This window comes from Chrysemys picta, chromosome 7 (assembly GCF_011386835.1).
Source record: "Chrysemys picta bellii isolate R12L10 chromosome 7, ASM1138683v2, whole genome shotgun sequence".
Lineage (NCBI taxonomy): Eukaryota > Metazoa > Chordata > Testudines > Emydidae > Chrysemys > Chrysemys picta.
Window position 1 is genome coordinate 33,896,410 of NC_088797.1, and position 22,226 is coordinate 33,918,635.

General features: G+C 55.3%; 1 protein-coding gene across 6 annotated transcripts in view; it reads right to left on the bottom strand.

Annotated features, from left to right (window-relative positions):
- SPTBN2 (spectrin beta, non-erythrocytic 2) overlaps positions 1-21,876 on the bottom strand; it is a 56,333-nt gene extending 34,457 nt beyond the window's left edge. Inside the window, exons 1-6 of one of the 6 annotated variants that reach the window (XM_024100242.3) lie at positions 21,611-21,876; positions 9,049-9,157; positions 5,453-5,523; positions 5,102-5,287; positions 4,964-4,965; positions 1,157-1,262 (exon numbers count right to left, since the gene is read on the bottom strand). In XM_024100242.3, coding sequence (XP_023956010.2) covers positions 1,157-1,262; positions 4,964-4,965; positions 5,102-5,258 — 265 coding nt within the window. In that variant the 5' untranslated portion in view covers positions 5,259-5,287; positions 5,453-5,523; positions 9,049-9,157; positions 21,611-21,876. Of the gene's footprint in view, positions 1-1,156; positions 1,431-4,963; positions 4,966-5,101; positions 5,288-5,452; positions 5,524-9,048; positions 9,158-17,509; positions 17,764-21,610 lie in introns of those variants that run through there. The other 5 variants (XM_024100240.3, XM_024100241.3, XM_005307969.5 and 2 more) reach the window with 5 other exon arrangements.
- Between the last annotated feature and the right edge of the window lie 350 nt (positions 21,877-22,226).

Consider the following 22,226-nt stretch of genomic DNA (forward strand, 5'->3'; position numbering starts at 1 on the left):
CACAGCCAGGTATCTAGTCCCGGCTCCCAGCTCTCACCACTCAACCCTGCACCCTTCCCAGAGCTGGGATAGAACCCAGGAGTCCTGGCACCTAGTCTCCAGCACACCCTGAGGCCCAATACAACACAAGACCCCTGGAGTAAGTCATATTCTAGGCCCAGACTGCATCCCAAGCCCTGCTACGCCTCAGCCCTCCTGCATAACCTTCCCAGACACAGGCATCCAAACCCAGCCCATGGCAACTGGCCCCTTGTGCAAAGGAATAATTCCCCAGCCCCAGCACACATAGTGTCCTGGATCTTTTCCCTGCATGGAATTTAGAGGGAAGGACTGGGGGTGGGGGGATCAGCTGGCATATGAGACCCCAGTTTTGGGTCGGGGAGAGGAAATTGAGTGGAAAGGCTGGTGGAGTCAGTGACGTTTGGGGATGAGAGTTTGGGGGGTTGTTTTCAGTTTGGGGTGATGGTTTCAGGGGGCGGGGTGCAGTTTGGGTGGAGGCTTCTGCAGTGATAGATGAGGAGGTCAGAGTTTGAGGTAATTGTGGGGTCAGTGGAGTTTTGGGGTGATGACAAAGATGGATGGAGTTTTGGGGTGATAGTTTGAGAGGAGGTGCCTGGACAGAGTTTAGGGGTGACAAGTAGGGAAGTGTTGGAGTTCAGTGTCAGATCTGGGGTGCAGTGCCTCTTCCCCCTATCCCCAGCGTGTGGCCCTCACTGGGGCGCAAGCCGTCACTGTCTGCCAGCGCTCCTCAATCCAGATCTAAAGGGGAAAAAACAGGGGCAGCAAGTGCAGCTCAGAACTCCCAACAGCGAGGGGGGCCTGGAGACCCCTATGGGGGCAAGGGGCTATCACTGCAGAGAACGGGGCAGGCGCAAAGGAATCTCAAACATGCAGCCGCTTTCCCCCCTGCAAATCCCTGCGGAGCGGGAAGCTAATTCCCAGCAGCACCTTGGAGATTAGGGCTCAGGGTCCTTGATGTAGCCGTTTGAGCGGGATAAAGCTGGGAGATTTCAAGGCACCTGATCCCCCTCAACTTTTACCTATTGCAGTCCCTCCCTGGATCAGCCCCACCCCAGGGGAGCTGGCCAGGCCCCTGGGCAGCTCCCAACATCCCATAACCCCAGACTGCAGGGGTCGCTGCACCCCACAATCTTACCTTGCAACTGCTTGAACCTGCCCTCCAGCACATTGGAGTACTGCGCAGCATTGATGAAGGCGGCAGGGGAGAGCACAGGCGATGCAGGGGCACAGGGCACCTCCATCTGCCCTGGCTCATGCTGGAACATCCTGGGGAGACGGCACTGATCTCTCCCTAGGGGAGTGGAGGCCAGCAGGCACAGCTGGGCCCAGGTGCTGTGGGGGAATCAGCTCAGCGCTGAGTGTGCAGAGGCTCTGCCCTCCTCCCAGCCAGGATGGGAGGGCGGTCCTGGGCAATTTACATAAAAACAGGTTGGGCCGCTCTATTGTGAAAGGTGTGTGTGTGTGTGAGTGTGCAGGCAGCCTGCCCAGGGGAGCAAGAGCTCCAGCGTTAGAGGCCTGAGCGGACAAATCCCAGAGCTGGGATCAGGCCAAGGCGATGCCAAATGGAAAGGTGGCAGCGATTCAGTGCATAGGGCATTACACTGGAGCCAGGACTTCTGGGTTCTGTCCCACTCTGGGGTCCGGTGGGTTAGAGCTGGGGAGGCTGGGAGCCAGGACTCCTGGGTTCTACTGCCAGCTCTGGGAGGGAGTGGGGTCTGGTGGGTTAGAGCAATGGGGGCTGGGAGCCAGGACTGTTTATCTGAGCAGAGCCTGACACAATGGAGCCCTGATCTCAGTGCAGGTGTCTAGGTGTGGTTGCAATACAAACAATGACTAGGGGTTACCCTCCCCTCTCAAACAGGATTCTGACTCCTGGTCCCCTTGTGCCGACCCCTAGAGGATGCATTTGGACTTGCATTGCACTCTGCCAAGGATGTCTCTCACAGGGCACCAGGGCAGCAGGAGCCGTTCCTTGCAAGGGAGGGGTGTGTACTCAGGGCCAGGAGAAGGTATTTGCACTGGTGGAGGAAGGCAGGCTCTGAGCTGGGTCCCCTGCAGCTGAGCCCCCCGTTAGAGCCACAGCCATGGATAAAGCCCATTAGCTCATGCAGCACATCGCCCTGACAACGGAGGATTTACACCCTATTGTACAGAGCCCTGGGCTTTGTTCCGCCTGGATTCAGGCAGGCCCAGCTCTGGAGCTCCCACCCCTCCCCAGCGGGTAAGACCAGGTCTGTCGGGGTGATCTCTATGCATTTCATCCTCCCGTATCTCCCCCAGTCTGGATGCTGGCCCTTCATCATGTTGTGCCCCACTGCAAGCCCCTGTCTCACTACCTGACCCCCTGCCAGGGCTTAGATGTGACTCCTCCATGCTGGTATCATGTCATTACATGCTGTTAGCTGTGTCTCCCCCATTGGCATTCCAGCCCGGCCCAGATACCCTGCTCCGCTGGGCAGGGCCTGTTGCCCACTCCAGAGCTCCACCAAACCAAATTTCTACCACAGGCAGGATTTCGCAAGAAAGTAGGTATCTCATGGCACTGCCACATGCCTGCCACTAACCTCCTGCTTGGGAGGCCTGGTGGTCAATTCCTAGCTCTGTCACTGAATCTCTCTGGGCCTCAGGTTCCCCCATCTGTAGAATGGGTTTAGATGGTGAGCTCTTTGGGGCAAGGGCTGAGTCTGTGTGGAGCCTAGCATGATGGGGACCCCAATCTCAGTCGGGGTCTGTACAGCACACCGGGAGCCTGAGTCTCAGTCAGTCTCTTTACCCAACTGTAGGACACATACCAATAGCTATGCTACCATGCTCGGCTATAGGGCTCCTTCCCAGTGAAGGCTGGTTACAGGAGCAGTGCACTGGCAGCTGCCATTTTCCTGCTATTCCAGCAGTGCTTCCTGCTGGGAAAGAATCAAGATTTTGGTATCAAGACCAAGTACGGGATGGAGCCAGAACTGGCGGGTTTGGAGATAGTGCGTGAGATGGTAATTCCAGGAGACCCCGGCCGAGACTGACCCAATTGCTCTGGGCACTGCACAGACTCACACTGAGACACAGGCTTTGTCCCAGGAGCTCACAATCGAAACAGACAAAGGAGAGGAGGGGAAAGGCATCAAGAGGGAAGGACTTGCCCAAGGTCAATGGCAGAGCACAAGATAGAACCCAGGAGTCCTGCTTCTAGCCCCCCCCCCATACACTAGCCCCTACTCCCCTCCCAGAGCTGGAATAGACCCCTGGAGTCCAGACTCCAAGCCCAGAGCTTTACCCACAAAACTACACTGTGTCTCTCAGCTTTGCAGCCTGATTCTCATCCCACTGACCTTCCTCCTGCCCTCCCCATACCCAGTACCTTTCTGTCCCAGTGCCCCCTGGCTCCCAGCCTCCTTGGGATCATCCACCCCACACAACTCACATGTGCTTTAGCTGTATTATCTCCCCTGACTCCAGGCCAACTGGACTTTGTCCATCCATGAACTGCCCGGGCCCCACTGTCCCTGCTCCCTGTTTACTCCTGAAGCATTGATCTGTTTGGCCTGTGAAGGGCGTGTGGGGAGCTGTTTACTGTCCTGCCTTGGCTGTCCACCAAGATCAGATCCAGCCACTGCCCTTCCACCCGCCCCCCAGGAACCAGTGTGACTAAGAGCCACCTGGGCAGGAGCAGGGCTGGGAGGAGACTCCCCCAATATCCCTCAATCCCAAAGGCCCCCAGAGCAGGGAGGAAGGGAATTATGCCTTGGGGCTGTAGTGTCCAAGTGGGATGGGATAGGGGAGGTTTATCAGCCCCAGTTTTCGTACTGATGCCCCCTGCCTCCTAATGGCAGGTCCAGATGGGCTGGGGCTGCAGGGGGAGGGAAGAGGAGGATCCAAGGGATGGTGAGGGACAGCAGGGCTGGGCTTTATTAGGGGGAGGATCCTGGGACAGTGGGACTGCGCTGGGGGGAAGATCCCCAGGATGGGGAGGAACAGTGGGACTGGGCTGCACTGGGGGGAGGATCCCCAGGACGGGGAGGGACAGGGGGGCTGGGCTGGGTTGGGGAGGGAGGATCCCCAGGACAGGGAAGAACAGTGGGGCTGGGCTGGGCTGGTGAGGGAGGATCCCCAGGACAGGGAGGGAGCCTAGTCCAGCCCTTCCCTGGTGTCAGGTGGCTGCCAGGCTAGCGTTGCTATGGGAGCTATCGGGCTGGAACGCGGTTAGACTGGTTTGTTTGTGCTGCTTGCGGGGGGAGGGGGGGAAGGCAGGAAGGGGCAGACAGTGGGGTGTGTATGGGATGGATGGACAGACAGAAGCGTTGGAGCTCTGGAGTTCAGAGTCTCAGGAGGATCAGTCTGCCCCACTGCAATGCCCATGTCCTGTGCTGCCCCCAATTCCCCACCTGGATTTCCACCTCCCACTACAAGGTATCTGAGCACAGGAGGCTGGGCGGGGCTGGGCTAGGCAGGACGCTCGCTGGCTCCACAGGCCTGTGCTGCTCTCTTGTGGCCAATTGCAGGGTCACTCTGGGAGCCCCTGCGTGTGGCTGTGATCTTGGTGGGGGTGGATTCCACAGGAGCATTGGGGACCGGTTGAATGGGAGAGGTGGAATAGAGGGGACATCTGAGAACCCCATTCTCTGCTCCAAGCAGGGTCACCCCAGGGCAGTCCAAGTCAGGGCGGGCCCTGCCTTTTGTGGGGAGGGGGAATATGGACACACAGGCCAGCTGGCATCTCCTGTAGCTCCACGGGGAAAGCTCCACGCCAGGGACAGGAGTCTGCCCCCTGGACGCCTGGCCTGCAGCTGCCCCAAGGATGTCCAAAGCCCCCCAGCATGCCTGGGGCAGCAGGGCATGAGAGAGCCCTGTTTGGACCCAACTCCCTGGATCCACTGGAATTCAGACCTTTCACCTATCTCAGAGACCCGAGCAAACTGTCCCCACACTCCAAATTCCCTGCTGGAGCCACATCTGGCACCCATATTCCTTACCACAGCCGCCCCATGAATCACACATCCCCTTGCAGAGCCAGCGCTGTCCCCTGTACCCAACCCTCAGCCCAAGCCAGGGGGGATGCACCCACACCACTCCACATGGTGCCCCTTACCTGCCAGCGCCTTGATGCGGGAGCGCTCAAAGAGGCGGGCTGAGCTGTTCTCATTGTCCCAGTCCTCGTCGGCCAGCTCCCACCGGTTGTTGATGTCGTTGTACTGCTGCTGGATCTCCAAGCTGTCGTAGTCCGTGGGGGATAGGGTGCTGCTCATGGTGCCTACCACAGGGTCTCTGCATCCACCTGTGGGGGGCCAGAGAGCCGTGAGTATCCTCTGACCCCTCTCTGGCCGGTTCCCCACCCCCCAGCCAACCAGTCCCCCTGCCCTGGGGCTGGATTGGAGTCAGTGCCCCCTACAGGGGAAAGGCCTTGCATCCCAGTCCCTACCCCCAGGGGCTGTGTACCCACCTGTGTGGCCAGGGCTCCGTCTGCCAAATCCTCTGCTGAGCTACAGCATGGCCGAGGCTCCCCCCGAGAACCTGAAAGCAAAGAGGCAGCAATGTGAGCCTCCCAGCGGGGACCCCACTCTCAGCAGCACCCCAGGGGAGAGTCTGCATCTGGCATCAACCCCCAGGGCCTCAGACTGGCAAGAAATGCTTCCCCCTCCCTCCAGCAGGGTGACCCCACACTCCCAGTGCAATCCAACCCCCTGACACCCAGGGCAGCCCACTCCTCAATGGGTCTCACCCTGACCACTCCCCACACAGCCTGAGCTATCAGTGCTCTGGGGATGGGGACTGCAGCCATGTCCCTTCCCCAGGGCCACACTCCACCACCACGTTGGGACTCACCAAAGGCAAACGGTCTCTCCTTGGTCATCCTTCCCCTGGATGGAGGCAGCCTCCTGCTGCCCCCTCCCCCACATAGAGAGAGGCGGCCAGGCCAAATCTGAGTGAGTGGCGCTGCGATTCAACGCGCCAAGGCGCAATGCCCAGAGCCCAGCCCTGCAGGACAGGACCTGCCGCTGTGGGGTTAGTACGGGGCGGGCTCACTCTCCAGCCCCCACTCCGCCTGGCTAGTATTAGGGTTGCAGTGTATGGTGACGGGTGCTGCTGTGGACAGTTGGTGCCCTCTCGGCCCTATAGTGCACCCACTGAATCAGGAGGCCATATCCGTCCTTGGGGCATGGCAGTAGATAGCCCTGCCCCAGGACCCAAGGGCTCACCCTCAGGCTCTGGGTCCCCCGGCCGTGCCCACAGAGCCAATCCCTCGCTGGGCTCATTGCAGGTCCCTTGACTGCTCTGTGCTCCCAGCTACAAGGGAGGTCCTGTACCCACATGGACTGTGATACTCCTGACCCGCTCACCGCCCCCATCAGCCAGAGCAAGAGGGTTTAGCACTGGACTGAGCCTGGAGGACAGGAGCGAGAGACGTCCGAACTCTCAAGCTGCTGATTCGGAGATGAGCAGTGACTACAGGAGGGCTGGAACTTCAGAGCCATAAAGGGGCTGTTCTCTAGCTGCTAGAGCTCACTCCTCTCCCAGACCCAGGGATAGAACCCAGGAGTCCTGCTCCCAGCCCCACACCCGCTGTAATCCACAAGACCCAACTCCCCTCTCAGAGCTGGGGATAGAACCCAGGAATCTTGGCCTCCCAGTCCCCTGCTCTAACCACTAGACACAACTACCCCCCTACAGCCAGGAATAAAACTCAGGAGTTCTGGCTCCTAGCCAAAGCTGGGTCTGAGACCAGGGCCCTGTCACACCAGGCACTGCACAGACACAGTCCCTTCCCCAAGAGCTCATAAGCTAAATAGACAATGGGTGGGAGGGGAAACAGAGGCACTGAGAGGGGAAGAGGCTTGTCCGAGATCACACAGCAGGTCAATAGCAGAGGCAGAAAGAGAACCCAAGTGTCCTGACTCCCCATGTGGTGCCTTACCCACTGGACCATGCTACTCTTGGCTAGCTCGTCCACTGGCCATAGTCTTTCAGGAGAAGCAGTGTGGGCACGACCTGTATTTCTAGGCAAGGTAACGAACCATCCAGGCTCCATGACTGCACTGATGTGAAGCCAATTACAGGCCCCATGTTTCCCCAGCCATTCCATGCGCTCCCTGGTGCTCCAGGCTCGCAGCAGGGCCCCAGGGACGGGCTGGGAGCACAGCCTGCCTGCGTCTCTATGGCAGTGGCTGTAATTGCATTAGAACAATGCAGGCTAGGCTAGCGCACACACCCCGTCCATGTCACGCCTGACTGGGGCCATCAGTACTCACTGGCATTAGGGAGGGAGACCCATTGTGCTGGGCTCAATGCTATTAGAGGCTGGCATCTGGTAACAAGCAGCTTCCTCTAGCCAAATGATGGCCCTTGGGGCCATGGGGACCTCCTGCCCAAAGCTGAACCCTGACAACCCATTGGTCTGCCCAGTGGTGCTGGAACTAGGGCTGCTGGGAGTGCTGTCACTCCCCCTGGCTTGAAGTGGTGATAACAAAACACCAAATACAGGGTTTCCATCAGCAGCGCCCCCACGATAAAAATTGTTCCAGCACCCCATCTCTGCCCCTGCCCCCAGAGACACAGTCCTGTTCCTCTGCAAGGGTGGGAGGGGATCTAGGGGTCAGAGCAGGGGGGCTGGGAGTCAGAACTCCTGAGTCCTGCACTGTTCTGGCAGGGGAGTGGGGTCTAGTGGTTTAGCACAGGGGTGGCTGGAGTTAGGACTCCTGGGTTCTATCCCTGGCTGTGGTAGGAGAGTGTGGGCTAGTGGTGACTACCAGGCCACCTGGGTTTTGCCCCAGGTCACTGTATTTCCTTAGGCCCTCTGTGCACCTCAGTGTTCGCTATCTTTCTATGAGGGATAAAAACACTGGTCTACCCCTGATCACAGAGGGTTGTTGTTAATGAAAGGGTATCTGCAAAGGGCTCTAAGGGGCACTGTGGCACTGAAGGGAGCCCTCGAGGGGGCTGCTCTGAGTCGTCCAAGCCTTGGGCTGGATTCTCCCCTCTCCAGCCTCCACCAGTCCCTGCCCTGTTCTGTGTCTAACCTGCCCCGCCTGATGCCTGCTGACAGGGCCCATCTATCATCCCCCTTCCCCAGGACGCTTGGCGCCCTCTGTTTACGCCGTCGCCGAGTTGTAGGGGGGGCACAGGCACCATCTTGGTTCCTGTCCTGCTCTTGCTCAGAGTGATTGAAAGCTAGGCCCATGGCTGTATCAACACAGCAACGCCTGGAACTGTGCATATCCTCATCTCAGTCGGCTGGGCTTCCTAATAGAGCCGGCCTCTGCATCTCCCTGCTGGTGCCCTACACTCCCCACCCAGCCCCAAGTGCTAACAGCAGCTAAAAGCAGTAAACAGCTGAGGAGATCCAGCCCTGAGTCCCAGAGGCATCCCATACCAGAACGGGGAGAGCAAAGCTCCATTCTATCCCCCCACTCCACTGGCACCCCACATGCAGCTCTGGGCCCATGAGCCCAAGAACTGGGGGGGAATTCACACAGCAGTGGATCCTGGGAAAGCTCTTCATATGGTTTTGTCCACTCTGGTTCTTAGGTATGGCCCATCACCATGGTATCAGATGCCCTGTCTACACAGACCCTAACCAAGATCAGGGCCTCATCATGTGAGGCACTGCACAGACTGAGATCAGGGCCCCGTTGCACCGAGCGCAGTACATGGTCCGACCAAGATCAGCCCCCATTGTGCCAGGTACTACATAGATACATAGAGACAATCCCTGCCCCAAAGAGCTTAAAATCTAAAGAGACAAGGGGTAGGAGGAGAAACAGAGGCATTGAAAGGGGAAGGGGTTAGCTCAAGGTCAAGAGAAGAGCCAGGAATAGAAACCAAGAGTCCCAACTCTCAGCCTCCCCTCTCTCTAGGCCACTAGACCCAGGTCCCAGCCCAGAGCCAGGGTTTAGACCCGAGCAGTTCTCACTCCCAGCCCCACTTCTCTAACTGTTAGCCCCCATGTCCTTCCCACAGCTGGGAATACAACCCAGGAGTCCTGACTCCCAGCCCAGTGTGCTGGCCAACAGCCCACACCCTATGAATGCTAAAGGCCACCTGCTGCTGCTGAGCTGGGTATCTTGCCGCAGTGCCACGTGATCAGGATTGCTCGGCTCCGTGGTCTCTGTTCCTACAGCTGGATTCTTTCCATGGGCATCACTCTGTCCTACAGACCAAAAGGAGAGTCAGGAAAATGCTCACAAAGAATCCCTGTCCAGTCCACACATCTCCGAGGGGTGAGGGCCAGGCAATTCAGGGCTCAGGTACCCCAGCTCAGTGTTAACTGCCGGTTATACACAGAGCTGGCAGCACCACCCAGTGGTTTTCAAACTGGGGTACGCAAGCTCTTGTAAGGGTGTACGCAAGAAAAATCCTGTAATGGTAGACAATGCCAGACAATGCCGTGGCAATCTAATCAGTGTTTAATCTCCTTTCAATTAAAACGGCAGCCACATTGGTGTATGTTTCCTTTCTGCTGTGCAACTCAGAATCAGAGGTTTTCAAACTGGGTGGCCCACTGAGGTGAGTCAGGGGGTGGAGGTGGCACTCCTTTCCCAAGCCCTGCCGTGTGGGGCTGGCCTGAGCCGCTTGGTGTCACCGCTCGCCTCCCCAAATATTCCTAAGGGGGTGCACCCCACAACTGGAAAACCTCTAGAAGCTGTTGCTAAATGAAAGGCAGAAATCAGGGGGGGAGGGGCACATGACCCCGCCTGCTACCCAGCCCCCGCCACATGTCACCTCTGCCTGTCTCAGACGGGGGTGCGTGGTAGACTACTTTATTTGGAAAGGGGTACACAGCCTAAAAAGTTTGAAAACCACTGATTAAGTAAGTATAAGTAAGGTTGCCATTAAAAGACCCTGGTTTTGGTCGTTTATAACTTTGCCAAACTTCAGTTGTTCAGGCTGAAATTTCCCAAGCCAGGACTCTGCCTCAGGTTGAAACTTTCTGTGAAGTTTCAGCAAAAATGGTTCAGCTGCTTCCAAAGATGAAACTAGGGAAAAAACTATTTTGCCCGTGTTAAAAAAAAATCTCAGATCCATTTTGCTGAGAAGCTCTAGGACAGGGGTAGTCAATAGGTGGACCACGGGCCAAATCTGGACCCCCAGATGCTTTTGAATGGACCGTGATATCTTTTTATTAACTTATTATTATCAGTATTGTTATTGTTTTTGTATTATTTTCTCGGGAAATAATAGAGAGCAGGGAAATGGTCTCTCCTGTGCTTTCAATGCTCCCTCCTGCTGGAAAAGAAGGAGGATGCAGCCTCACTAGAGTGCAGAGGGGAGCAAAATAGGTGTGGGGAAGAGATGCAGGGGAGACAGGGACAGAGGAAAGATGATGGGGGCAGGAGCTGGGTGGGGGGCATTGGGATGGGAGAGGGGCAGGCATCCCCACGATGGGGGAAGAGCGAGAAGGGGCTGGTGACAGGAGCTACATACAGGGAGACAGGAGTGGGAGACAACTGGGGGAGTTAGGAAGCAAGGTGAAAGGGGCAGAATGGTCTGTAACCACTAGCGAACATCCCCTACAAAACCTGGAACTGAACCCAGGAATCCTGAATCTCTGCATTTGTCTGCTGACAGCAAATAGTCGTGAAACCCACTTGCAAAATATGTACCTTACCCCTTCTAGAGCCTAACATACAGATGATAATAGCCTACTACTCCTACCTGTTATGCTGTTAGCTCAAGTGGTAGAGAACTAAAGGTCGCAGCCCTGCTGATGACCCAAACTGGGGGATGAGTATGGTTCCTCATGATGACATTTTTTGCCTGTGCAACCTCAGTTCGACCCCCTGTGCATATCCATTATGATATAGTCTTTTAATTACATGATCACATACTATTTTTTCATAGGACCCCCGCTTTGTCAGTGTACAGGACAGACGTGTTCTGGACATGAATCAAGGTAGGGTAGTAAAGAAGGCTATTGTCAGACTCTTGCTTCATTTGTTGCAGAAGCTGGAAGGTGGGCAGTGGATGAGGCAGGGGATTGCAGGAAGAGAAAGGAAGGTCTGGCATGGTTAAGGCAGCTGAATGCTGCCCTACAGAACTGGACTCTGCCACAAAGTTCCTGTGTGATGCTGGGCAAATCACTTACATCAAACTTTTCACAGGTGGGCACTAACTGTGTGGGCCTCATTTTCTGAGCGCTCCATTTGAGATCTTGGGTTCTGATTTGCAAAAGTTCTGAGCACTCACAACTGCAACTGAAGTCAAGGAGAGCTGTGCCCTGACCATATAATGCTAAATTCTCTGAAACAGAAGGGCCTATGCATCTCATACTGGGCACCCGAAATTAACTGACCCTTTTGACACTTTTGGCCTTAATCTCTGTTTCCCATCTGTAAAATGGGGATAAACCACTAAGTCTTCTCATAGGAATGTTGCAAATATAAATTCATTCACATCTGTAAAGCACTAAGATAGTACAATGAGAGCAACACAGAAAAGCCCAGGGGGAAATTACTAATTCTGTATTAAGTGCAGGGTTTGAATAGTGTGCAGTGAATAATGCATGGCGCCACACCTAGTTATGTTACTGTCTGTCCTGTGCATTGAATGAGGCAGGGGTCCTATGGAAAAAAACAACATGTGATCATGTAATTAAAGTCTGTATCATAATGCATAAACACAAGGGGGTGCAAATTAAGGTTGCACTCTTGAGGTTCGTATTTTAAAACCTTAACATAGTTCTTTTAATGTACTGTTTGGGGATATAATATTATTGTTGCATTGAGGTAACTCCTAGAGATGACTGGGCTCAGGGCCCCACTATGATCGGTGATGTACAGACACATTGTAAATGAAAATGCTCTGCTACAAAGAGCTTACGCTCTCCCTGTCACCATAGTATCCAAGTGCCTCACAATCGATGGATCTTAGCTTTATGAGGCAGGGAAGCATCAGTCCTATTTCACAACTGAGGCAGCTGACATGACTCACCCAAGGAATCAGTGGCAGATTTAGGAATAGAATCCAGGTATCCTGCATCCCACTCAAGTTCCCGCCCCACTAAACCACCCTTCCCCACTGCATGTATATTTCTTGCTGCCTAATCACACTGCATATGCACAGCCATGCTGTGAAATGCTTCATACATGCATCTACCACCACCTACACAAGCGTAGCTCCACCTGTATTATACTGGAGTATTAGCTGACAAGTATGTCCTAACAGAAAGGGAGTGGGGTCTAGTGGTTATAGGCATGTGGGGTCTGGAGTCGGGAATGCTGGATTCTCTCCCTGTCCCTTGAAGGAAAGTGGGGTTCAGTGGGTTGGGAGGGCTGGGAGCAAGGATTCCTGGATTCTATCCTTGGCTCTGAGAGGGGAGTAGGGTCTAGAGGTTAGAGACGGAGGGCCGAAAGCCAGGACTCCTGAGTTCTATTCTCAGCTATTTTACTCACTCAGTTGATGCCTCAGTTTCCCCCTAATTTCCACAACAGAAGCTGGGAGGGCATCCAGGGTTAGTGTTTGTAAAGCAATCTGCACAGCTGAGCAGGAGAACAGGATTACATTATACAAAGCCCAGAACACCCCTGGTGCCAAGTGGTGGGAGCAGGGGAGGGTTGCCCAGTGCAGTGGGAGGCATTAACCCAGCTCTGCAGGGTGCCAATATGGCCAGCCAGCATGCCCTGGGTGAGACTGGGGTCACAGGGCTGCTGATCCTCTAGATGCAGAAAGACACCACCAACATGGCACCAAATCCATGTCAAATGGCCATCCCAGCTGACGTGGCAGGAGTCAGTGGAACACTGGCAGGAGGGCATTGGAGTCCATGGGCATCCCAGCCCAACTCCCATGTAACACCAACAGCTGCTCCCATAGAGATGACACCCTCTACCGGTGCATATGGGCCACAGACAAATGACAGCCATGCAGGAGAGCCAGGGGATAGTGGCAGGTGACTGAGTGATGCCACTTTGCTGCCCAGCAGGGGGGAGGCAACTGCATGGACAGGTTTGTACAATCACACGCAAGATCACTGCAACATGAGGGCTGGATTAGTGCAACTGCACACACAAATTCCTACTGACACTAGGGCAGGGGTTGGCAACCTTTCAGAAGTGGTGTGCCAAGTCTTCATTTATTCACTCTAATTTAAGGTTTCGTGTGCCAATAATATATTTTAACGTTTTTAGAAGGTCTCGTTCTATAAGTCTATAATATATAACTAAACTATTGTTGTATGTAAAGTAAATAAGGTTTTTAAAATGTTTAAGAAGCGTCATTTAAAATTAAATTAAAATGCAGAGCCGCCCTGATCGGTGGCCAGGACCCGGGCAGTGTGAGTGCCACTGAAAATCAGCTTGCGTGCCGCCTTCGGCATGCGTGCCATAGGTTGCCTACCCCTGCACTAGGGGTTGGTTAGTGCCATCGTGTGTGCACGGATTCCCATTGACACAAGGATTGGGTTAGTGGAGTCACACGCACAGGTTCCCATTCACATGAGGGGTGAGTTAGTGCAATCGCACAGACATTCTCTCTGCCATAAGTGCTGGGACTAGGGACTGGCTAGTGTGACCGCCAACATGCAAATCACCTCCAGCACAAATGCAATGCATGCACAGATTTACATGATGGCCAGGTGAGAGCGACAGCACAAACAGATTCAGTCTGGCAATTGGGGGGGGGGGGGAGGGGTTAAAACAGATAGTGAGATTGAGGTGACTGGGAACTGGGTGACGATTTGGAGTGATGGAGAATTTGGAACAATTGGGATAACAGGGATTTTGCGAGGTCGGGTGATTGGGGGATTGGAACAATGTGTATTTGGAGGATTGCGTATTTGGGGGTGATTGGGATCAGAGGGATGAAAGGGATTTAGATTGGGGGTGATGCAGATGTGGGGCAATTGGGATTTGAGGGATGTGGTGATGTGGTTTCGGGATGAGTGGATTTTGGGCATTGGGGTGACATTGATCTTGGGGTAAATAAGGGACTAGGGAAACTTGGGATGCAACAAAGGGGATTTTGAGGACTGGGGTGATTTGGGATTGGTAGTAATGGGGATTTGGGGCAATTGGGTTCAGGGGTGATGTAGATTTGGAGGATTAGGCTGTTGCAGATTTGGGGGTGATCCAGAATTAGGGACAATGGGGATTTTGGGGCACAGGCAGCTGACAAGGAAGCCTGGCCTGGCTGGCAGGATGACCCCAATGTTAGGAACCCCTGAGGAGAGGGGGACCTAACTGGGAGAGCTGGGCAATGAGGAGTGGATAAGAGGGGTGTAAGTCACAGAGGGAGGAGATGAGACAAAGTGAAAGGACCCTGAGGATGAGTGCGGCCCAGGGCGGCTTCCTCTCTCCATGAGCTGAGAGGTCTGGACCCTGGGCTACCACGAGGCCGTAGGGGGGAAACCAGGGACAGGGCATGAGGTAAAACCCAGCCACCTCCTGTGCCCAGCCTCCTCTGTGGGCCCCGGCCTAGCGAGTGGCTGGGGGGAACCCCTGGCGCTGCCCAGCTGGGCCCAGCCTCCCCAACGGGCTCCGGCCTGGCGAGTGTCTGGGGGGAACTCCTGGTGCTGCCCAGTTGAGACCAGCCTCCCCAACAGGCCCCGGCCTAGCCCTAGCGAGTGTCTGGGGGGAACCCCTAGTGCTCCCCACCTGGCTTGGTCCAGCCTCCCTCTCAGGCCCTGGCCTAGCGAGTGTCTGGGGGGAATCCCCAGCACTGCACAGTTGGGCCCAGCCTCCCCCATGGGCCCTGGCCTAGCGAGTGTCTGGGGGGAGCCCCCAGTGCCACGCAGCTGGACTCAGCCTCCCACAAAGGCCCCAGCCTAACAAACCTCTGAAGGGAGCCCCCATTACTGCCCGGCTGGGCCCAGCCTCCTCCACAGGCCTGGCCTAGCGAGCAACTGGCCCTGACCATACAGGTTCCAGTGCCATATTGCGGCAGCCCCACCCGCCCACACAGAGGACCCATGCCAAAGGCCAGCATCTCACAGCAGATCATCCCCAGATTATGCTGCTGATTGGGCGTCTTATTCTTAGCTGCACAGCCCCCAAGGAGGCTTATGCTCTTAAGGCTGCAGGATAAATAGCCCGACTCCCTGACAGCAGCCAGGCCAGCTCCCCAATAATGGCATCCTCCCCCCACAGCTGACGCCAATGCCAGACTGAGGTAATTACGCCAGCAAGTGTTCCTGCAAAATCCAATCAGCACTGCCATTGTTGGCACTGGCACTCAGGGACCAGACTTCCCAGAAACAAATGAGGGGAGACAGGAATTGGTCCCCTTTGTGCTGGATAAAGAGACCTCAAGGAGGATGTTTGTAGGAGAGGAAGCATGGATCAGTGGCTAGAGCACTGGCCTGGGAGCTAGGTTCCCCAGCTCTGGGAGAGGAGTGGGGCCTAATGGCTTAAAGCCAGGGTAGTTGGAGAGGATTGGGACTCCTGGGTTCTACTCTAGGCTCTTCCACAGCCCTGCTGTATAATTTCGTAGTATAAATATAGCAGTGGACCTGTTATGCCAGGTACTGCACACTCTGTACCTCAGTTTCCCCTCTCATCCTTGGTCTATTTAGATTGTATGCTCTTCAAGGCAGGGACTTCCACTGTTGATCTACTGCACCTGGCACAATGAGGGGCTTTGATCTCAACTGGGGATGCTGGGTATTACTTTAATAGTACCGATGATCCCTCACACAGACCTGAGATGCAGCCATCTCTGGGGTGGTGCATTGCCTCACCTTGCACTGAGATGCAGCTGCCTGTGAGGTGGGTTCTTTAACCCTGAGACCAGCATCTCTTAACAGCCCCCTCACTCCCACACAATGTCCTCTCTTTGCTCCACTTCCCCCCCACGCCTTCATCTTTAGCCACCCCTCCCCTGTGATGTTTGAACCCTCTCCCACAGCAGGCCCACTACTCCCCATGACCTCTGATCTCAAAACCCTTGGGGTCCTCTGCTCCCTCATTCCCCAGACAGAGGGCAGGAGGGGAGGGAATGAAAGTAGAGAGGAGATGTGTCTAGGTAGACAGCTGCTCCCACTCCCCTGCAGTAGCCAAAGTCTTACCCTACCCCATCATAGGCCCGCTACTGCTGTACTGGGACACTGGTGTCAATAATATCAAAGAAAAGCGCCACCTATTTAGCCTCTACACCACTGACCAGCACTCCCCCCGCCCCTCCCATCACTGCATCAAGGCACTGGAGCCAGCACTGACTCCAAGGGGCGAGTATCCCTTACTGAGCCCCCACCCTGTCCCCTGCAGTACAGTGCCCGCAGTGCTGTACTGGGGTCAGCACTGACTGTGAGAGAAAAGTGCCCCCTACTGAACTCCCACTCCTCTTCCTGAAAACCACCCCCAGTAGTGTATTGGCTCTGCTCCCCTGACTCTGTGACCAAAATACAATAGCTTGCATCCCTACATTCAGGAATGGGTTGGTGCCACCCAGCCCAGTACCTCTAGGCTGAATTGGCAGCCTCACTCTTCGCCCCATGTTCTGTGCTAACATGCCCGGATCTCCATGGGGAAGTGCAGTCACTGCATTAGCACAGTGGCACCTGCACATGGCTAATGCCACCATGAAGGCTTTGAACCACTCAGTCCCAGGCAGGCCCGATGATCTGGATTCAGCACCCAAGAGATTCCAGATTGTTCCCATCGCACCATTTGCATCAGTTCTTTCTGCATAAAACTCAGATCCCACTATTGACCCACTAGCCATCACAACCCGGCCCCGAAATGCAGCACTGGCCCCTGCCATGTGGCACTAGCTGGCAGAGCCATCTTGCACGCACACACACATGCCAAACATTTCAAAACAGGGGCTTGCAGTTCTGCCCCACAGTGCAAATTTCAGTTCCTGATTCAGGTGGCCAGATTTCCAAAAGAGCTTGGACCCAGCAGTTCCCAGTGTTGGCAATGGGCGCTCAGTGCCGGAGCACAGCACGACCAAAAACCAGACCACCCGTACAGAGATAGGCACACACCAAGACAGCTAGGCAGGGATAGAGACACAAATCTATGTACGCACACTGTGAAACACCCCAGCAGAGCTGCATACAGAGCCAGCTCCACATCCACACACATACAAACACTCACAGCCAGATATGCAGGCATGCAGAGACACATACCCCCAACAAATAAGGAGACAGGTACATCCACCCAGATACACAGAGGTACAAACACAGAGAGCTATTGCCAAACAAAGGCACCCAGAGACACACAAAGAGCCATGCACACACCAGAGGGAACCCAGATCAATGCGCACACACACCCGGCATCTCAGCCCGGCTGCTCCCCCAGCCATTCCCCAAGGAGCATGCTGGCCTGCCTCTCCCTCCCCCACAGCCCGGCCTCGCGTCAGGCGCAGAGACCGGCTCTATCCTACATGCCCCTCACCTTCCAGGTGCCTACATCCGGGTGTCCCCCTGCCCCACCTGGGCATCCCCAGCCCGGCTCCCTCCCCCACCCCCAAACGCCAGGAGCAGCTGGGAACCCCTCTCCTCCTCCTGCTGCCAGGGATGCAGAGACAATAACAAGCCCCTCCATCTCCCAGGAGCCCAGCTCACCTCCCTCCGGGGGGCACCCAGGGCTCCTTCCCCTCGCCCGCGTCTAGATCCCACAGCCAGGGAGACCCCCAGCACCACGCGGGCAAGCTCGGGGACCGGCGGGGAAGGGCTGGCTGTGGCTGCTGGCTGCGGTGCTGTGAGCGCGTGGATCTGCGTGTGTGAGCGCGCGTCACCCGCAATAGGGAGCCGGCAGGGAAAAAAAATCACAATAGCATCCTCTGGCGCCCACCGGGGCTCCCGCAGGACTCTGCCCCCCCGCCGCAGCCAGCCAGCTGGTCCTGCCACTGCCGGAGGAGGGGGGGCGGCGGTCGGGGGAGAGGACAAAAGGAAGGGGCTTTTCCCAGCTGCACAATGGGAGGGAGCGGGGAGGGAAGGCTGGACATGGGGCCTAGACAGGGATGGGTAAAAGCCATGTGGTGCTCATCCAGCACCCGGATGCAGCCACCTCTGGGGTGGGGGGCTGTTTATACAGGAATCCGTTGCCTGGCACTGAGCTGCAGCTGCCCCAAGGGTAGGGGGTGGGGGCTATTTATACAGAGATCCATTGCCCCAGTGCTGAGATTAAGCCACCTCTGGAGTGGAAGCAGGGTCTGTTTATACAGGAATCTTTCACCCCGGCCCTAGATGCAGCTGCCTCTGGGGTAGGGAGAGGAGCTTTTTAACAATATACAGTAGTGCAGTCATGCTATACAGCTGTTTAGAACAAGGGTGAAAGGGGAGGGTCCCAGGGGCAGTGACACTCTCAGTTCTTGGTATCTGTAATGATCCTAAATGGATCCTTGCTCCAGTCGATCTTCCCCACTCCTACCTAAAGGCCACAATCACAGCCAGCTCACCCCCTAGCACCATAGTACTATGGTACCGACTCAGAACACCCCCTCCTGGACCACACTGCTCTCTATACGCCAGCAGTTCTCAAACTGTGGGTCAGGACCGCAAAGTGGGCCGTGAACCTGTTTTAATGGGGTCATCAGGGCTGGCATTAGACTTGAGTGTCTGAGCCAAAGCCTGAGTCCCACTGCCAGGGGTAGAAGTCCAAGCCCTACCACCCAGGGCCAAAGCTTGAGATCGTCAGCGCTGGGCGTCGGGGCTCAGGTTACAGGCCCCCCGCCTGGGGCTGAAGCTCTTGGGCTTTGACTTTGCCCCCAACCCCACTTAGGGAGACTGGACTTGGACACGCTCACGCTTCGGTCCCCTCTCCTGCAGTCGTGTAGTAATTTTTGTTGTCAGAGGGGGGTCGCAGGGCAATGAAGTTTGAGAACCCCTGCGTGTATGCAGTGACTGTCCTCAGCTGCACACCACAAAAGGAGGCTTAAAGTGGGTGCAAATGGCCCCCTAAGACTCCCACTCCCCTTGAAGGGAGCATCTGGCAATAGGGCTCCTAGCCCCCCACCCCAGTTTAAGGATGGAGTGCAGTGCACACTGGCTATTCTCTGCATCCCCGCCTCTATGGGACACAGAGGATAAAAGATCCCTTGCAACCGACACACTTGCAGATCTTTGGAATGCAAACCTGTGTTTAATGGTGCCTCACACCATATCTTACATGTTAGAAGGGCTTTTCACTATAAAGCCTATTTGAAAAGACTCCTCGCTGTGGGAATTACCCATCCTAGAGGCAGTTGCACCTGAGTGCTGGGTGAGGGTGTATAAACAGCCCCCACGCCCCTACCCCCTGGTATCTCAATGCTAGGCAAGGGATCCCTGTATAAATAGCCCTTGCACACTACCCCAGAGGTGCCTTCATCTCAGAGACAGGTGAGGTATCTCTGCATAAACATCCCCTCTGTCCCATCCCAAAGGCAGCTGCATCTTAGTACTGGGTGAAGGATCCCTGTAAAAACCCTCATTTTGTGAATTACACAAACCAGCTGTTTAAAAAGAAAAATAAGCCCCTGTTGTTTGCAACCATCATATCCCCCATAGGTCATGAACAGGGCTTGACCCCATAACTTTCTGACTTGAGCATAGACGTTTGCCATCCGAGCTACAGGAGTAATTGCTGTATGAATTAGCCTCTAGAGTAGGGCTTGACATACACTTTGCCAGTGGGTTACACAATTCCATTGGTGTCCACACACCAAAGTTGTCCCTTTTTAACTACTCCATTCTAGTTAAAGAGATGCAACCCCTGTTAGTGTGGAAACGGTTATGATGGGATAAAGGTGCTTATCCTGGTATAGCTATTCCTGTACAGGAAGTGGAATAAGCTATCCCAGGATAAGACAGCTTTATATCAGTATAGCTGCTTCCACACTTGGGGTTGTCCTGGCATAACATATGGGTAAAAAAATCCACTCCCCAATCGAAATAGTTATAACGGGACAAAATCCATGTGTAGAGTAGCTCTCAGATAGCAGAAGGCTATTAGAACACTGCGTGCTAGCCCTGGGTCTGGGAGGGGAGTGAGCAAAGTATTTAGCAATTGGATAACCATGGCACATATATTTAGCACATTCATTGTAAAAGGCAGTGCAGCAGAGTGGCTCCAACACAGCTCTGAGGTGTTAGAGTGTGGGCTCCACTCCCAACTCCGCTTGAATTGACCTTGTGCAGCCTCTGTTAGATTCTGCAAAATGGAAGTAGGGGGCTAATATCTGAGTAATTAATAGTGGGGTGGAATGATGTCTTGGTCAGTAGTAAGGTCTGGGAAGTGCATGGAAATATAAAAAGCAACCCGCAAAGGGGAGATGTGAAGGCAGGAGCTTCTGGTTCCCCGCTCAGTGCACATTCCCCTTGGCTACAGGCTATGCAGTAGTGCCATCTGCTGTCTCTCAAACACATTGGGTAGCCTGATTGCATGGACTGAGTATATATTAGAGCAGCTCTGAGGCTTCTCTCATTTACACCCCAGGCAGAGACCTCATAAGCCCCCTTAAACCTTTCTCCTGTATCTGTGTTCTGAGAGCAGGATTGAAGGGAACAATCCAGCCCTGGGGAGACCCTCTCCCATAGACCCTGCACTCAGTTCTGATCCCTTCCCTTTGAGAAAGGTTAGAGTGGGGCCTGGGGGTGGAAACCAGGACTCCTGGGTTCTGTTCTGAGCCAGAATCATCACACTGTCAGCAACCTGTTCAACTGATATTGCCCATAACTGGGAATGGGCGATGGGGGATGGATCACTTGATTACCTGTTCTGTTCATTCCCTCTGAAGCACCTAGCACTGGCCACGGTCGGAAGACAGGACACTGGGCTAGACAGACCTTTGGTCTGACCCAGTATGGCCATTCTTATGTTCCCCATCCATATTCCATGGCCCACCTCTCATTTGCACCCCATAATAACCCCCCCCCCCAGGGTGAGTGCTCCTAGAGCCTGCAGTAGGTTACCTGACCTCCCTCTTGCCAATGTTCATTATGGGATACATCAGCATCTCCCTGCTGACTAGCAATGGAGCAGCCTGTTAGCGCAGCATAACCCAACAACATCACAACCTAACACGACTGGATGGCTCTGCTTAGGAGAAGCCCGGGGCTGGAATAGCAGGGGACTGTGGGCTGGGACTGGGGGGCTCAGCAGAGCGATGTGTGTTTGTGGGAACCCAGGGCTGGGATTGCACCAGGGTGACTAGTCAGGACGGAGGGGCACTGGCAGAGGTTCCAGGGAGACCAGGGCTAGGATAACAGGGGGTTGCAGGTCAGGATTGAAGGGCACCGGCAGAGCTGTGTGCAGAAAGCCCATGTAGTGAGCAACTGGAGCCAATAGTACGAGCCCTCTCATCTGCCCTGTTTTCCTGGCACCCTGGGAGCAGTGACTGAGTGAGGCAGGGAGCTCTGACCCTGCTGGCTGCAGGCAGACACCCTGTCCTCCATCCTTCCCCAGATATATCATGTGGGTCCACTACAGTATCAAAGGCCGCTCATCCCCTCGCTCAGCACACTCTCAGGCCCTGCCTTCAGACCCAGAGACCAGCTCCTGGAGATACCCCACTGCATCCATTCACTCATCCATCCCCTCCTTCTCAGCCCCACTTGGGCATCCGCAGCCCAGCTCCCCCCACCCCAGCACCATGGGTAGCTGGGATCACCTCCTCCCCTCCCGCTGCCAGGGATGCAGAGACAATAACGAGCCCCTCCATCCCCCAGGCTCGGCTCACATACCTGTGGGGGTGGCACCCAGCTCTCCTTTTTCCTCGCCGTGGGCAGATCTCACTGTTCAGGCAGCGTTTGGGTACTTGGAAGCTGGGGGGCTGCCAGTGGGGAGCTCTTTGTGAGTTTTAGGGCTGATCCGATGAGATCCGTATCACCTGTCCCTGATGGGGGTGCAAGCATCACATGTTGAGCTTGGGTGAACCCCGGCGTCCAAGGGCTCAGCCCGAACAGAGCAGTCCTGGGCGGCAGAACGGTCCGGCTAGGAATGGCTGGAAAAACGCCCGCCTCCCAGCCACGAGGCACAGCCATTGGGCGCCTTCCCCGCATCAGTCACACACAGGGAGATGGGACTGGGAGACGATTGAGGGGGGGGGGGGTGATTGGGGGCTGGGCTGCCCCATCTCACCCAGGGAATCAGAGCACAGAATGAGGAAACCCCCACCCATTCCAGGAAATGGGCCCGATCCTGCTCTCATCAACCCTGGTGTATATCCAGAGTTGCCCAGTCAGGTGAGGACAGGATCCTGAGCTGAAGATTAATGCAGAGTGAGCCCTGCTTGGGTTTACACAAATGCCATGGCACAGTCAGGCCTCATCAGTTGGGAGTGAGAGGTCTGACCTGCCA